Source organism: Bos javanicus, chromosome 28 (assembly GCF_032452875.1).
Source record: "Bos javanicus breed banteng chromosome 28, ARS-OSU_banteng_1.0, whole genome shotgun sequence".
Taxonomy (NCBI): domain Eukaryota; kingdom Metazoa; phylum Chordata; class Mammalia; order Artiodactyla; family Bovidae; genus Bos; species Bos javanicus.
Genome location: NC_083895.1, coordinates 33,268,299 through 33,285,223, shown reverse-complemented (window position 1 = coordinate 33,285,223; position 16,925 = coordinate 33,268,299). Strand labels below are relative to the sequence as shown.

Here is a 16,925-nt window from a genome sequence, read left to right as displayed (position 1 = left end):
CCACAGCTTAGAACACGAGCTACATACCACATAGTGTGAGCTCCTCATACACAGTCTCAGTTCATCCTCACAACAGATGTGAAAGCAGGTCTGATGTTCCTCATATCAACAATGGAGAAACAGATGGGAGGAGGCAGAAGTGCAGTCTTTAATACAAATCTAGATACAAGCTCCAAACGTGGAGTGAGATGGCCCTCAAATGGAGGAGCAAATCTGATGACAGCACATGAACACAGGAAGAATCACAGGATTGCCAGGGAATAAAACAGCCACGATAAATTCAGATTTTCAATCTTCCCTAAAGAACAGCTGGAGGCAACTTCTTGAAGCACATCAAGAACAAAAATAAAGGTTGGGTGCTGGGAGGGAATGAATTAAAATAGGTCTCATAAAACATGGGAGAGGCCACTAAGTCAGACAGCCTCCACGACAATTCCGATGCCAACAACAACAAATAAACAAAGGCCTCACTTCTAAATTTCACTCTTGAGTTAAAAGCTTCATGAGATAGAAGCCCCACTTTAAAATCCCCCACTCCAAAAGAGAAAATAAAGATACAGCTTTGGAGCCTAGACAGAGAGCATTCGTTGCCTGTTGAAAAGAAATAATGAGTTCTAATTCAGGTAATGTAGCTCAAAATTTACTGCCATATTTTAAAATGCACATGAAAAATAAAATTATCCTAAAATGTCCTTGGTGAAAAGGCTGAATGTAATTGCTATCACTGACAATAGCATTGAACTTCGCTAAATTAACATCAAAGGAAGCCCCAATTACAGAGCATCTGTGCATTATTGATGGTGCACTGTCTGTTAATCTAAGACACTCTTCTGTAAGGAACAGAAAAGCAAATAAAAGAGCTAATTGTACCATCAGCCTTCAAGGACCCCAAGGGCAGACTTGCCCCTTCATGTTGGTGAAGCATCACTTTGCCTGGTCAGAGGGACAGTGGGGATATATCCAGAGTCAGAGTGTGAGCACGGGCCCTGAGAGCCAGCCATGGTGACCACAGATAGACAAAAACAATGAAGAGGCAAAAACACTCCCTCGAGATGTGGAACTAACTCATAAACAAGACCCAATAGCTATGTGGGAACTGGATGTTCCTGGAGAGCTTGACAAGGAGAAACAGTCAGGGATCAGTGGACATCTATTAGGACTCGTCTCCTTTATAACAAGAAACAGCTTGTTTTTACTCCTCAAGGAACCATTTGGGGCAAAGTACACCTCTGGGGTAATTTTTTTTAAGAAGAAGAAGCTCTCCTCTGAGCACTGGGCTCCTCGCTGAGCCTACTGTGTAGGGAAGGTACCATAATGGAAGTTCCCACTAATTCTGGTAATTACCTGTGTAGACCAGCTTGGTACTCACTTGGATGAGACCCTGAAAAGTATCTATTAGCCACATTCAGGCAAACAGATCAAATTCCTATTTCAGTCGAATTCTGTGAAGACTTTTCCCTCTGATCAAGTTGGATAACCAGAGGCTTTCCTTCTGCTTTGTTCTATCCACCAATTTTGCTTCTTAGGCCTTTGGGGACAATGAAAAGAACAAGTAAATGATAAGTATCTGACGTGCCTTTCATCACTAAGCTTACATGAGTCTTTATACATATATGTTCTTCAAGTTGGCTCTTTCGGTCCACTGTTAGAGGCTGAATTGTGCCCCTCCAATTTCTATGTTGAAGTCTAACCCCCAGGACCTCAGCATATGACTATGCTTGGATACAAGGCCCTTAGAGTGGGGACTGCCAGTGAGACCAGTGTGTGGGCCCTAAACTAATACGATGTGTCCTTGTGGGAGGAGGATGTCTGGACACACAAACAGCAGGGGTGTGTGTGCACATCAAGGTGACCATGTGGAGGCTCAGCAAGAAGGCAGCTACCTGCAAGCCAAAGTGAGAGTCCTCAGAAGAAACCAATCTCACCAACACCTTCATCTTGAAACTGGAACATCAAAGACTATTAGAAAAGGAATTTCTGCAGTTTAAAACCACCCAGTCCCTGGTATTTGGTGATAGCAGTCCTGGCAAGCTAGTACATCTGATATTAATTACAGGCAGTTTGGAAATAACCAGAACTCAAGAGCAGAAGTTGAGACTATGCCATCTTCATGTTTTCTTCCTCTCTTAGCCACAGAACTGTAATTCATACATATAATCAAAGTGAACTTCAGAACCAAACTTCAGAACCACGTTCATGACCTTTCCCTAGTGAGCCATCCATCCCATAGGCCTCCCTACCTTCTAGGATTCCTGTCTGCCTGAGGGTTTAGTCCCTACCATCTGATGCCACCATGGGTCCCAGAAGAGACTTTTCAAGCAAGGCAGGGGTTCACGAAGCCACAGAGGTCAGAAGGGTAGAGAACAAAGCCCCTGGAACTGACTGACAGTGGGAACACTGAGGCCATCATGATCTTCCCCTGAGACCTCAGTCACTGGCCTCTTCCTCTGTTCTAGCCAAGTTAGTCCTGTACCTCCATCCCAGTCCTTCTCATCACTGGCCTGGAATCACCAGGCTCAAAGCAAAGGGGTGTGTGTGTGTGTGTGTGTGTGTGTGTGTGTGTGTGTGTGTGTGGTGGGGGTAGGGGGGTGGCAGAGAGCAGGGCAGGTCAAGTGGAATAAAGCCTGTTAAGGATAAGGGGCCGCCCCCAAGTGACCAATGTACCTGCCGCAGCAGACCAGTTCCCTGCCAAGATCTGAGCTTCATGCAGGACACAGGGTGATGTGAGTTTAAATATGGGTGACTTGAAATTAGCACCCCAACTTTATTCTCTGAGAACCCAGTTTCCTAAGAAAGCATGTTTATTTCTCTCTTCTCTTTCTCAACAAGCTTAATTTTTAAAAAACTAAATTGCCAAAGGAAAATACCAAAAATTATCTTTTTTTTATTTTATTTATTTTTTAACTTTACAATATTGTATTGGTTTTGCCATATATCAAAATGAATCCGCCACAGGTATACATGTGTTCCCTTCCTGAACCTCCTCCCTCCTCCCTCCCCATACCATCCCTCTGGGTCGTCCCAGTGCACCAGCCCCAAGCATCCAGTATCGTGCATTGAACCTGGACTGGTGACTCATTTCATATATGATATTATACATGTTTCAATGCCATTCTCCCAAATCATCCCACCCTCTCCCTCTCCCTCAGAGTCCAAAAGACTGTTCTATACATCAGTGTCTCTTTTGCTGTCTCATATACAGGGTTATTGTTACCATCTTTCTAAATTGCATATATATGCATTAGTATACTGTATTGGTGTTTTTCTTTCTGACTTACTTCACTCTGTATAATAGGCTCCAGTTTCATCCACCTCATTAGAACTCATTCAAATGTATTCTTTTTAATGGCTGAGTAATACTCCATTGTGTATATGTACCACAGCTTTTTTATCCACTCATCTGCTGATGGACATCTAGGTTGCTTCCATGTCCTGGCTATTATGAACAGTGCTGTGATGAACATTGGGGTACACGTGTCTCTTTCAATTCTGGTTTCCTCGGTGTGTATGCCCAGCAGTGGGATTGCTGGGTCATAAGGCAGTTCTATTTCCAGTTTTTTAAGGAATTTCCACACTGTTCTCCATAGTGGCTGTACTAGTTTGCATTCCTACCAACAGTGTAAGAGGGTTCCCTTTTCTCCACACCCTCTCCAGCATTTATTGCTTGTAGACTTTTGGATCACAGCCATTCTGACTGGCATGAAATGGTACCTCACTGTGGTTTTGATTTGCATTTCTCTGATAATGAGTGATGTTGAGCATCTTATCATGTGTTTTTTAGCCATCTGAATGTCTTCTTTGGAGAAATGTCTATTTAGTTCCTTGGCCCATTTTTTGATTGGGTCATTTATTCTTCTGGAATTGAGCTGTAGGAGTTGCTTGTATATTTTTGAGATTAGTTGTTTGTGAGTTGCTTCATTTGTTATTATTTTCTCCCATTCTGAAGGCTGTCTTTTCACCTTGCTTATAGTTTCCTTTGTTGTGCAGAAGCTTTTAAGTTTATTTAGGTCCCATTTGTTTATTTTTGTTTTTATTTCCAGTATTCTGGGAGGTGGATCATAGAGGATCCTGCTGTGATGTATGTCAGAGAGTGTTTTGCCTATGTTCTCCTCTAGGAGTTTTATAGTTTCTGGTCTTACATTTAGATCTTTAATCCATTTTGAGTTTATTTTTGTGTATGGTGTTAGAAAGTGTTCTAGTTTCATTTTTTACAAGTGGTTGACCAGTTTTCCCAGCACCACTTGTTAAAGAGATTGTCTTTAATCCATTGTATATTCTTGCCTCTTTAGTCAAAGATAAGGTGTCCATAGGTGTGTGGAGTTATCTCTGGGATTTCTATTTTGTTCCTTTGATCTATATTTCTGTCTTTGTGCCAGTACCATACTGTCTTGATGACTGTGGCTTTGTAGTAGAGCCTGAAGTCAGGCAGGTTGATTCCTCCAGTTCCATTTTTCTTTCTCAAGATTGCTTTGGCTATTCGAGGTTTTTTGTATTTCCATACAAATTGTGAAATTATTTGTTCTAGCTCTGTGAAGAATACCGTGGTAGCTTGATAGAGATTGCATTGAATCTATAAATTGCTTTGGGTAGTATACTCATTTTCACTATATTGATTCTTCCAATCCATGAACATGGTATATTTCTCCATCTATTAGTGTCCTCTTTGATTTCTTTCACCAGTTAGTAGAAGGAAAGAAATCTTAAAAATCAGGGCAGAAATAAAGGCAAAAGAAACAAAAGAGACCATAGCAAAAATCAACAAAGCCAAAAGCTGGTTCTTTGAAAGGATAAACAAAACTGACAAACCATTAGCCAGGCTCATCAAGAAACAAAGCGAGAAAAATCAAATCAATAAAATTAGAAATGAAAATGGAGAGTTCACAACAGACAACACAGAAATACAAAGGATCATAAGAGACTACTATCAGCAATTATATGCCAACAAAATGGACAACATGGAAGAAATGGACAAATTCTTAGAAAAGTACAACTTTCCAAAACTAGACCAGGAAGAAATAGAAAATCTTAACAGACCCATCACAAGCACGGAAATTGAAACTGTAATCAGAAATCTTCCAGCAAACAAAAGCCCAGGTACAGACAGCTTCACAGCTGAATTCTACCAAAAATTTAGAGAAGAGCTAATACCTATCCTGCTCAAACTCTTCCAGAAAATTTCAGAGGAAGGTAAGCTTCCAAACTCAGTCTATGAGGCCACCATCACCCTAATACCAAAACCTGACAAAGATGCCACAAAAAAAGAAAACTATAGGCCAGTATCACTGATGAACATAGATGCAAAAATCCTTAACAAAATTCTAGCAATCAGAATCCAACAACACATTAAAAAGATCATACACCATGACCAAGTGGGCTTTATCCCAGGGATGCAAGGATTCTTCAATATCCACAAATCAATCAATGTAATACACCACATTAACAAATTGAAAAATAAAAACCATATGATTATCTCAATAGATGCAGAGAAAGCCTTTGACAAAATTCAACATCCATTTATGATAAAAACTCTCCAGAAAGCAGGAATAGAAGGAACATACCTCAACATAATAAAAGCTATATATGACAAACCCACAGCAAACATTATATTCAATGGTGAAAAATTGAAAGCATTTCCTCTAAAGTCAGGAACAAGACAAGGGTGCCCACTTTCACCATTACTATTCAACATAGTTTTGGAAGTTTTGGCCACAGCAATCAGAGCAGAAAAAGAAATAAAAGGAATCCAAATTGGAAAAGAAGAAGTAAAACTCTCATTGTTTGCAGATGACATGATCCTCTACATAGAAAACCCTAAAGACTCCACCAGAAAATTACTAGAACTAATCAATGAATATAGTAAAGTTGCAGGATATAAAATCAACACACAGAAATCCCTTGCATTCCTATACACTAATAAAGAGAAAATAGAAAGAGAAATTGAGGAAACAATTCCATTCACCATTGCAACGAAAAGAATAAAATACTTAGGAATATATCTACCTAAAGAAACTAAAGAACTATATATAGAAAACTATAAAACGCTGGTGAAAGAAATCAAAAATTATCTTCTAAAGTGGCTCAAGAAAATGTCAGGCTGGAAATGTACAGATTACAGACCTAATCAGCTATTAAAGGCTCCATCTCAGTCATTACCAAAGATCACACAAATGAGGATTTCTCATAGCTCAGTTAAGAAGGCTTAAACTCATTCCTTAAAACAAAGGCAGCTGACACCATAGGGGATAATGTCTTCTGGGTAAGAATATGTCAAAGAACTTTTCAAATGCCAGAGACTGCCAAATGAGTTACCACTGGATCTCTGACAGCCATCAGCTTTCTTCTCATCACAGCATCTAAGCTGCTCACTACCACCCAGACACCTCCCTGCAGTCAGGGGAGGGCTCTGGGCCACAGTTCTGTGGCCCACGTGGCCATCTGAACACCAGCACTGGCCTGAGCGCTCTGAATGCGGGTGGCCTCCGGTGAGCAGCTGCCTCTGCACGGATTTCCAAAATGCCTGCTCTGCACGGAGAACTGGTGCCCCTCCCCGAGACAACCAGGGATCCAGACACAAACTCACCCTTACCGTCCTCCCACTGTGAACCCCACCAAGGTTCCTCCTCTTCCTCAAGTTGCACATCTGGCCTAACTAACAGAGCCCTCCACCACCTGGTTCCTACTATTCTTTGCCTAGCTCATGCATTTTACCAAAATGGGTTGGAGGGAATGGTCACAAGGTCAAAATTGAAAATTACAAAGTTACCTCTGGCTCCCTTCCATGTCCTGGTCTTCTCTTTAACTCCTACTTCATATCATATCACCGTGTCTGGAGGATGAAATTTAAGGTATACAGGAAAAAGGGCACGAGCTCAGGGGTCTATGCAGGCCTGAGGAAGAACCTGATTCCATAGTGCTCTGTAATTTTAAGTGATATACGTTAAGTTCTCTGATCATCATTTGCAGATTCAAGTTCAAGGAGAAGCTTAAAGATAATATTATTAAGTCAATACTACAATATCAAATATACAGTGCATGCTTAATACCCGCTAGGTGTTGTTCTGACTCACATATCAGCAAAGCGTCACTGCAACTAATAATGCACCTCTAGGCAGCCAGTCGACTCTGAGGCTGGCCTTCCATCCTAATGAGTGAAACAACCAGAAAGCTTACTAAAGTCCGTGCTGTGATATCCAAAACCGCTATGAACTTCACTACCGTGCGCTGTGTCAGTAAAGAGCCCTGGTTGGAGGGGCCAGGGAAAGGCCAGAGGACAGAATGTGAGCACAGATGGCCTCTTGGTCAGGTTTCTGCAGTAGCACTGTTCCTCCTAGGCCCAGGGGCTTATGAGCAGCGTGTCTTTCTCGTGCAGATGTCTGTAGGTGGCTGAAGCAGTTCTGCTTCAGGTTCAGTGTGTGTCTCATGTGATTTCCACAGCAACCGGCAAGTGAGCAAGAGGGGTGAGTGGAAACACATGGCACCTCATGAGGCTTGGCCTAGAGTTTGTATGCTGTCACCTCCATACACATCCCATTGGCCCAAGTGCCACCTGCCCAAGTCCAAAGTCAATGGGATGGAGAAGTATATCCCTCTCTTCGAGGGGAAGCTATGGCAAGGGCAAAGATAGGAGAACAATCTTAGACAAGTGAAGAAAACTACCCCACTTCTCTAAAACAGGTAGGATCTAGAGGCTGCATGCTAGCAACACTTATTCCCCCCAAAACTGCTACATCCAAGATCCTCTAGGCATATGTTTGTCCAAATATCTCTGGACAAAAGCCAGCATGTTGGAGGACACAGAGGGGAAGAATGTGGAGGTGGGCCATCAGGGTACAACGAAAGCCAATGACTCTGACAGACATTCAGTGATATCTCACCAGGCATTGGACTTAATGGAGAATGATGTCTACTATGTGCAAAGCACCTGGCTGGCCAGGCTGCAGGGACATCTGGACATGGTTCTGAGAGGCTGCAACCACCATCTACAGTTCTATTTCATTTCCCTTTTACCGTGAATTTCAGTCCTCTAGCTACAGGGCTTTGCTAGGGTGCTGGAGACACAGCTTCACTGTGACAGTCTACCTCTGATTTCACAGAGTTGTTATCCAAAAGCAAAGCCATAGAAAGCTACCAACCTTGTTTCTAAAAAGCAGTACTCTGAAAGCATTTATTTGAGACACAGGATGCCATGGTGCTAAAAATGAGGGAAAAAAAAATACAACATCTTTAAGTGATCCCCCATCAAATGAATGTTGCAAACTGAAATCAGAAAAAGAATAAAAACAAATAAACTGAAAATTGTTGGCTTCTGAAGTTGCTTCTAGACACACCACCCAAACATCTTTCAAAAAAGAAATTAAGTAAAAATTTTCCTTTCAAGATTAATTATAAAGTTACTGGAAATAGAATCTGACTATGTCTCAGGATAAGAAACATCTGTGTGAAAACAGAAATGAACCATAAAACACTAACGCATTCAGGTAGTTAGAAATATCTACAAAAATCAACTGACATTTTTCATTTTATTCTGTTTGGCACAGTAGAGAACTTTCAACATACACGGGCTTATTGTCTACTTAACTGCATGTTCACACAGTTTACAAATTTTATTTATAGGCATACCCCTGGCTTTATGAAAAATACATATCTTTAAAAATACTGAGCATAGAACAAACATTAGTAACTACAGCCCACCTAGAGGTAGTTTCGGATAACCTTTCACATGTTCACAATTGGTTATGTGGGGTCAGAGAACATATGAAGGACAAGCACACTGTGCTTTAGAACAAGGTAGCACTTCGTGAAGAGCTAGGCTAGGCACGGAAACCAGTAAGTGAGCCAAACAAGCCATGAGGCAGTGCTCCTTTGAAAAGGAGCACAGACAGAAAGCACAAGAGCGTCAAGACTGAGAAAAATCTCACTTTAATAGCTCATAGACTTGTGGAGTACCCCACCATGTTTTCTGGGAAGAGCTACCTTTTTCCCCCTACAAGCTCTAACATGAGCAGGTGGGTTCTAAGAGAAGGACTCGGAGAACACGTAAGCAGTGACAGGGAGCTCGGATTGCACCCAGGGAGCTCGGATTGCACCCCTGCCCCCATCGTAAGAGTGAAGTTCCATGGAGGAGATGTGATCCCGGGGACCACGGTGGACACAGATTCTGCCATCAAAAACAGTAGCAGGGTAAAACCCTTTGGAAAATCAGACATGCAAGCCAGAATCCCTCTTTTTTGCCAACATACGGATCTAAGTTATTATATTTTCTTGAGGTAAGTGTCCTTTTCCTGCTTTTGCAGAGGACCATATTGAGGCAATAAAAAAATGAACCACCTTCTGTGATAGATTTTCCAACATGCTGTGTTCAGTTTATTGTTTTGATGGTACTGGTTGAGCCTCTGTGATACACCAGGCCCAGAGACACAGAAGCAAGGCAAGTCAAGTCCCTGCCCTCAAAGACCTGACACCCCAGGGGGTGAGCAGCTGCCTCATCCCAACAAAGAGCGGGCTTCCAGATGCTTCTACTCCTAATATGCTTTTTTTTCTTCATGGAAATTCAAAACTAGACACAGATGGAAGAAGCTAAAGTTACCCAAGAAAGTTTGGGCCCAACTCCAAGAGTCAAGAGCAGGGCTGTGTACTGTCATCAGGGAAGGAGGTAGTCCTTGGACCCAAAGAGCTTTCAAATTTCAGTTTAAGGACAAGAATATAAAAGATTTCCAAAGCTACACACATACACATTCTTACAACATCCCCCCAACCCCAAAACAGATACCAATAAACACATCTATGCAAAAGTACGCAAATACACAAGCTATATACCACAGGAAACCTACACAAAGACATGGATGCCATATTTTCAAGGACACACCAAAACTCACAAATAAACCTATGACCCTATCTTGCCTATAAGAGAATGGCCATGACTACAAGCAAAAACACATGTGTAAAAACACTTTCTAACAGAGGCTGAGGTTCTCGGTCCAGCTGCCCTGGTAGCTGCTATTGCTTCTATAAAGATTCCAAAGAGTAAACCATTGGAAGCCAACTTCCTATATGTACCTGTAAACAAGAGGGCTCAGTTCTAAATAATTATGTCAAAAAAATTGACAACTGTGCTCTTTGCCAGAACAGGGATGAATAATTACAATGCCAGAAAATAATTAAACAGTTCTGGCTGTCGATTCTTGCACTGTCTCTCTGATGTTAGGGCTGCGTGCCTACCACGCACGCCCTCCTGGACAGGCCTCCATACCGCTTTGATCTACGTTTCTTGGAGCAGTCAGTGGAGGGGCGGGTCAGAGTCTGGTCATTATAGAAGCTGTTCTTGGGGGGCCATCACCTCCTCTATGTCCAACTTGGGTGCTCTCTGCATTGACAATGCCACGATCTAATGGCCAATATTTTTCAGAGCATATATTTTCTTTAAAATTTCAGGAAATGAGCAAAGCCTAGCTGCTGTAGGACCATTCACTACACACACACAGAAAGCAAGATTAGAAGAGCTACTGCAACATTAACTATCAGTTCCTAAAGAATGACAGCATCTTTCCGTAGAACAATCAAAACTCAGACACAAGGCAGCTTTTAAACAACAAAAGCCAAAAGGCAGCCATGAAGAAGAAATGTGTCATTGTGTGAGACACTGAGAACTGACTCGCACTTCAAGCGCCGGGCCTGCCAGGTACCATATCAAGCCTTCGTGACTTAGGGGGTTTATGAGTTGCTGGATGATTCTGCATTTGTATCAGCCAAGAACACCCAGACTGCCCATTCCCTACCTCCAAGGCAAGGGCTGTGATTGGAGAGGCATTTTCCATTCTCCCAAATACTTTATGTCAGGAATAAAATGAAAACAGCTCCCCAAATCACGGCCCCCTTGATCATCCATCAGAGCATTCTGCTGAACAAGCAAAACAGACTGCCACTGCTTCAGAAAGGACAGAAGCCAACTTGAGATTCTGAGTCCGTGATGAAAAATAGGTCTTCACCAAGCGTGCTCAGCGCAGCGTCGGCAATTCACCAAGAGGAAATTGCTCTCCACTTAGGAGCTGACTCCGAGTGTACACATACCTCCCAGAACATACATATGTATATATACACAGAGATGGAACGCATATACACACACCTGCAAGGAACAAACACACGTCTGTACATACTGTGAGCAGGCGAGGACCAGCCTTTCTAACACCAATTTATTAATTCAGCAAGGAGCTCATTTGGCTTCTTTCTAGCTGAAAGAAAAATAGAAGCGCATCTCTCTGCAAAAAAAAAAAAAAACAGACAAAAGGGAATTGTCTGCCATTCACAAGAGGCACGAGAGTCAGATATGAAACTGGCAACACAGAGAAATCCTCCAGTATACTGAAAGGGTCATGGGGTAAGTAGAACACTACACAGGGGAGCCCAGGTGGCTGAGTTCTTATCCCAATTCTGCCTCCAAGGGACTTTGGGGCCTTAGGGAACTATATCCTCTCCCTGTTCCTGCACCCATAAGATGAAAGCACAGACCAGAGAGTTTTGCAGCCCTCCCTTTTCCAGTTTGAAAATCATGGGACTCTATAAAAGGATAGCCACCAAAAGTCCTGATGCTTTGTCAGAGTATTTTTGTCTTTCTCCAAATATTGATAATTAATGGGTATTTCAAAGCTTAACACAGTTAGTAAAAATGTGTTAGTAAAGATTCAATCACACAAACGAGCTGATTCTGTAAAGTGATCAGACACCGACTGGGAGCTCTGAAGAGCATTTCTGTCAATGGTGCTAATGACTCAGAATCAGCCACTGCTGGATTTCAAGGAGCCCGTCCCTGCTTTCAAAGGCAGGGGACACCTTCAGTTCTCGCCCATATCTACTCCAGCAGAATAGTCCTGCTTTTACCTGTTTTCTTCACTTAGGCCTTCCTTGGAGGTTCTGTTTGAACAGAGAGATGCACAGAGGGAATGGTGAGCTCAGTGCTCCAGGAATAAGAGATGAAAGAATGTGGGGTCTGCAGTTAGATACATGGGTGAAGCTTGGGTTTTCGCAATTATGAGCTCATGACTGGGGCAGCCCAAACAGCATCCCCAGGCCTGAGTTACTGCATCTGTACAGTAAGTCAATGCTCCCTTCCTTCCACATTTGAAGGTTATGTGAGGATGCACATAACTGGACACAGTAGTGGACACCACTGATACCCCATTCCAATATGACGGGTATTATCTTTATGACCTCTCCAGATTTCCAGTGACAGTAGAGAGCTTCCATGTCAAAGACAATGAAAGCAGGAGAAATAGAATCTATTCTATAAAATGCATGCATACACAATGGTGAGAAATGCAGGATGTGTGGGAACTCAAAATATTATCAACACTCCATTTGTTGTATTTTGGTTTGGTGATACTGGCTGTCTTTAGAATTTTTTAACCAAAAAAAAAAAAAAAGGAAGCCAAGAAATAAATTATTTCATTTGAACAAAATCACAAAAGCTGGAATAACTAAAGGCAGTCATGAGCAATACATCAAATCAGTGTCTCCATAAGGAAAACCGTTAACACTTTAATAGCTACGAAACGAATCACTCAATTAATTTCCCACATGCTGAAACAGGTAACAATACATTTATCTGCCAGTATTCTACTCTCCATATCATATATTTCCACAACTGTTAGCAATTTTATTCAGCATAACGGGAAATAAGTTGCACCTCATGGATTCAGGGAAAGAAAGTGGCCTGAGGTCTGCTGCCAGCTGAGCGACTTGATGGAAGAGGTTTCATTTTTCTGTTTTGGTTCTGTTTGTTTTTTCCTCTTTCTCTCTTAATCATTTCCAATGCACGTGCAGAGTGCTCCAAGTCCATCAGTGAGGACAAATGAGACCTCAAGGATCTCTGGGCCAAAGATTTCAACACACAAACTAGGCTCCCACAGGAAGGGACTGCAGCTCCTCAGAGCTCTAGGACACAATGGACCTCCAAAGGAGTCATGAAGCCCATTCCCCAGCCTCAGGCTTCACTGAAGGATCCTAGCTCCTTCCAAGCCCATGTCCTTCATAACCTCCTTGTGTGTGAATCCAAGACCCCAAGCCAAATCCCCCTTGCCTCATCAGTGCTGTCATTAACATGACACCATGTCCAATTCCCTGGCCTCGAAGCAGACTCAGCTAGTGAAACAAAGGTCAGTAAACAGCATTCGCCTGAGCTCTGGAGAGCCAAATGAAGGACGCACACAACAGTCTCAGACCACATTGTCAGAAAAATCGCCTTCCGTGCTAACAGTATCTCCAAGGGCTACTGAGCCCTCACCTGTGAACAAGAGGCAAGCACTCTCCCCCAGCTACCCCTTGGCCCCGAGAAAGAAGAGCCCCCGCTGAGGCACTAGAGGAACCCCACCTACCCGAGAAACAGTAATGTCCAGTGCTCTCCTGTTTCTCCTTCCTCAGCTCCAGAGTCTGCAGAGGTCTCACCTTGTAAATGAAACACTTTCAAGGAGGCCTGAAATCCTCCTTGCTTCCAAATTCTCCTTGATGCTGGGAACATCACCATAGGCTGTGCATGATGCTGCTTCATTGGTACAAGAGCCATTTGTCTGAAATCACCTTACCAATCACTTTGTAATACCAACAATGTCCCCCTAGAGTCCCAGGATGACCCAGCTTATACCAACCTCTACTTCTTGTTTGGCCAATGGTGTATCCATGGATGAAATCCTGGTGCATTCTGAACACATGGGAGGACTTCCTCCAGCCTTGAAAATACCCAGCGGGTGAGGCATGAATCCTCACAAAGAACAGAGAGTCGAGGGCTTACCTTGGGCTTCACCACCTTCATGAAGGCCCCTCTGACCAAAGCTTCCTCTCGTTCTTGTTTGGTTACTTTCCGAGCATCCAGAAACTTCAAATTGGGCAGCTTGTGCAGAACAAAGCATCTGGGAGAGAACAGTCAGAGACAGCTCAGGAAGACGGATGATGGACTCAAAGGTTCATGCAATTTATCTGATGTTCAGGAAACTATATCATTAAGTCTTCAGAAGTTTAGACCTTGGGTGCTGCTTCTCTCCTCTTCTTTCACAATGAATAATCACTCTTTGGGGAAATTCAAATGGTTCTGTTTTATACAGATATGCAACTAAACTTTTAAAACATACACTAATGGTTGTTCTTGACTCAAAGGTATACTCACAAACTGCACACCTGGATTCACCAATAAGATCCTATCCATGTATTTACCTTTTTCCATTCTGAAAATCTTTGATGCACAAGAAATTCTCAGAGAAAATAACCTACAACCTGATCACACCATTCATGTTACTGTCATTCTTATGGGTCATCTTTATTATTCTCATCTCGGAGAGAACAAAAAAACCTTCATTTTGAAGCTGAGACAAGAGACTTTAATTTGCCATCAGGACAATAATAATAACCTGGACAACTCTGGGATAGAAGTAAGAACATACATAGCTGAGAAATTGCTTCCTTGAGGGATCAGACAGACATGCTGAGGACTTTTTTCTCATCATCACTGAGTTACTTCTCCACTGGCACTATGAAAATTATCTCCATCAAGGAGAAACAAGGGGAGTTGGTTTCCAGTGGACATTAACAGCCCAAATATGCCATATGGTATCCCTGCAAAGAGTCTTTGGGATCCATTACCATCTTTAAGGATAACCGAATGACTGACTACTTGTGTGATGAACTATCTTTAAGCAGGTGTATGGATTTGACAAGAAGACTCATCTGGTCAGAAGACAGGTACATAAACATATAAAAAATGATACGAAAGGTATAGACACCTGCCTCTAGCTCTCCTTCCTCAGGGACAGTCACCGACACAGAAGCTTTCCATCAAGCTCCTATACTCCTCCAATCAAAGGAGCAATTGTTTAGACCCTTTCCTGCTTAGGAGGAAAAGGTAGGTATCCAATGTCAAGAGTGGTAAGTCACATCATCTGCATGGGAATCTGACTTTTTCTCCCTGTATCCTGCATCCTCAGTATTCACTCATCTTTCCAAATCCCAACCCTCAAGAAGTTTTCTTCTGCATCCCCAGCCCACATTGCTTTCTCCCTTCTCAATACGCCAAGGAGGCATTTTTAGCACCCTGCAGTCTAACACCATATTATTTTCTAATTGTCCTTCAGTTTAATGTCCTCACCAAAACTATAAGCTTCTTGAAGACAGGGACCAATTTTTCTTTCTCACTGTCAAACCATTTTGGAAAGAAGCATTAGAATGGACACTATAAAATGCCAGTTCATTTCAGTTGCACAAATGTTTCTTAAGCACCTACTTCATGCCAGGCCTAGGTATACAGAGGTGATTACAACATGGTTCCTGCTCTTTCAGTTCAGTTCAGTCACTCAATTGTGTTCAACTTTTTGCAACCCCATGGACTGCAGCATGCCAGGCTTCCCTGTCCATTACCACTCCTGGAACTTGCGCAAACTCATGTCCATCGAGTCAGTGATGCCATCCAATCATCTCATCCTCTGCTGTCTCTTTCTCTTCCTGCCCTCAATCTTTCCCAACATCAAAGTCTTCAAATGAGCCAATTCTTTGTATCAGGTGGCCAAAGTATTAGAGCTTCAGCTTCAGCATCCATCCTTCCAATGAATATTTAGGACTGATTTCCTTTAGGATGGACTGGTTGGATCTCCCTGCAGTCCAAGGGACTCTCAAGAGTCTTCTCAAGCACCACAGTTCAAAAGCATCAATTCTTCTGTGCTCAGCTTTCTTTATGGTCCAGCTCTCACATCCATACATGATTACTGGAAAAACCATAGCTTTGACTAGACAGACCATGGTCAGCAAAGTAATGTCTCTGTTGTTTAATATACTGTCTACGTTGGTGATAGCTTTTCTTCCAAGGAGTAAGCGTCTTTTAATTTCATGGCTATAGTCACCATCTGCAATGATCTTGGAGCCCCCCAAAATAAAGTCTCTCACTGTTTACATTGTTTCCCCATCTATTTGCCATGAAGCGATGGGACTGGATGCCATGATCTTCGTTTTCTGAATGCTGAGCTTTAAGCCAGCTTTTTCATTCTCCTCTTTCACTTTCATCAAGAGACTCTTTAGTTCCTCTTCGCTTTCTGCCACAAGGGTGGTGTCATCTGCATATCTGAGGTTACTGATATTTCTCCCGGCAATCTTGATGCCAGCTTGTGCTTCCTCCAGCCCAGCGTTTCTCATGATGTACTCTGCATATAAGTTAAATAAGCAGGCTGACAATACACAGCCTTGACGTCCTCCTTTTCCTATTTGGAGCCAGTCCATTGCTCCATGTCCAGTTCTAACTGTTGCCTCTTGACCTGCATACAGATCGCTCAGGAGCAGGTAAGATGGTCTGATATTCCCATTTCTTGAAGAATTTTCCACAGTTTTTTGAGATCCACACAGTCAAAGGCTTTAGTGTAGTCAATGAAGCAAAAGTAGATGTTTTTCTGGAATTCTCTGCTTTTTCTATGATCCAACGGATGTTGGCAATTTAAGGGGTTCTAATATAATGGGGAAGATGGGTTCAAAGACAGAAATTAGAAATTGGCACAGCTAAGCACCAAGTTTGAGGTTATGCACAAATTAGCTTTGCAAACACAAAGAAAGAAGAACAAGCAATCTTAAGCTTCAAAGAAACAAGCCCTAAAGCAGTTCCCAAACACTAAGTTTTTTTCTCAGGGCAAAGTTACTTGAGGTATGAGCAGGCCCCCTCCTCAGTGGAGCCTTAGGTCCCCAAGGCCAGCACCCCCAGTTCATAGGATGGTCCTACATCATCAAAGGGCCTCACATATGCTTGTCCAGGTGAAAGACTCAGCTGATCACTCAAATGCCAAATAGCTCAGAGGTTTCTAGTCACAGCCTTCCTATGACTTAAAGTCAAAAATATTCTAAATTCTTTTGTGGTATCCTTTTCCTGCTCAGAAACTTCCACACCAACATCTGAGGTCCTAGAAATT

General features: G+C 42.5%; 1 protein-coding gene across 4 annotated transcripts in view; it reads right to left on the bottom strand.

The window, feature by feature from the left end:
• Window positions 1-16,925, bottom strand: part of LRMDA (leucine rich melanocyte differentiation associated) — a 1,194,775-nt gene that overhangs the window by 521,077 nt on the left and 656,773 nt on the right. For all 4 annotated transcript variants that reach the window (XM_061405856.1, XM_061405858.1, XM_061405857.1 and 1 more), the window contains one exon: window positions 13,781-13,898. In XM_061405856.1, coding sequence (XP_061261840.1) covers window positions 13,781-13,898 — 118 coding nt within the window. The remainder of the gene's footprint in view (window positions 1-13,780; window positions 13,899-16,925) is intronic.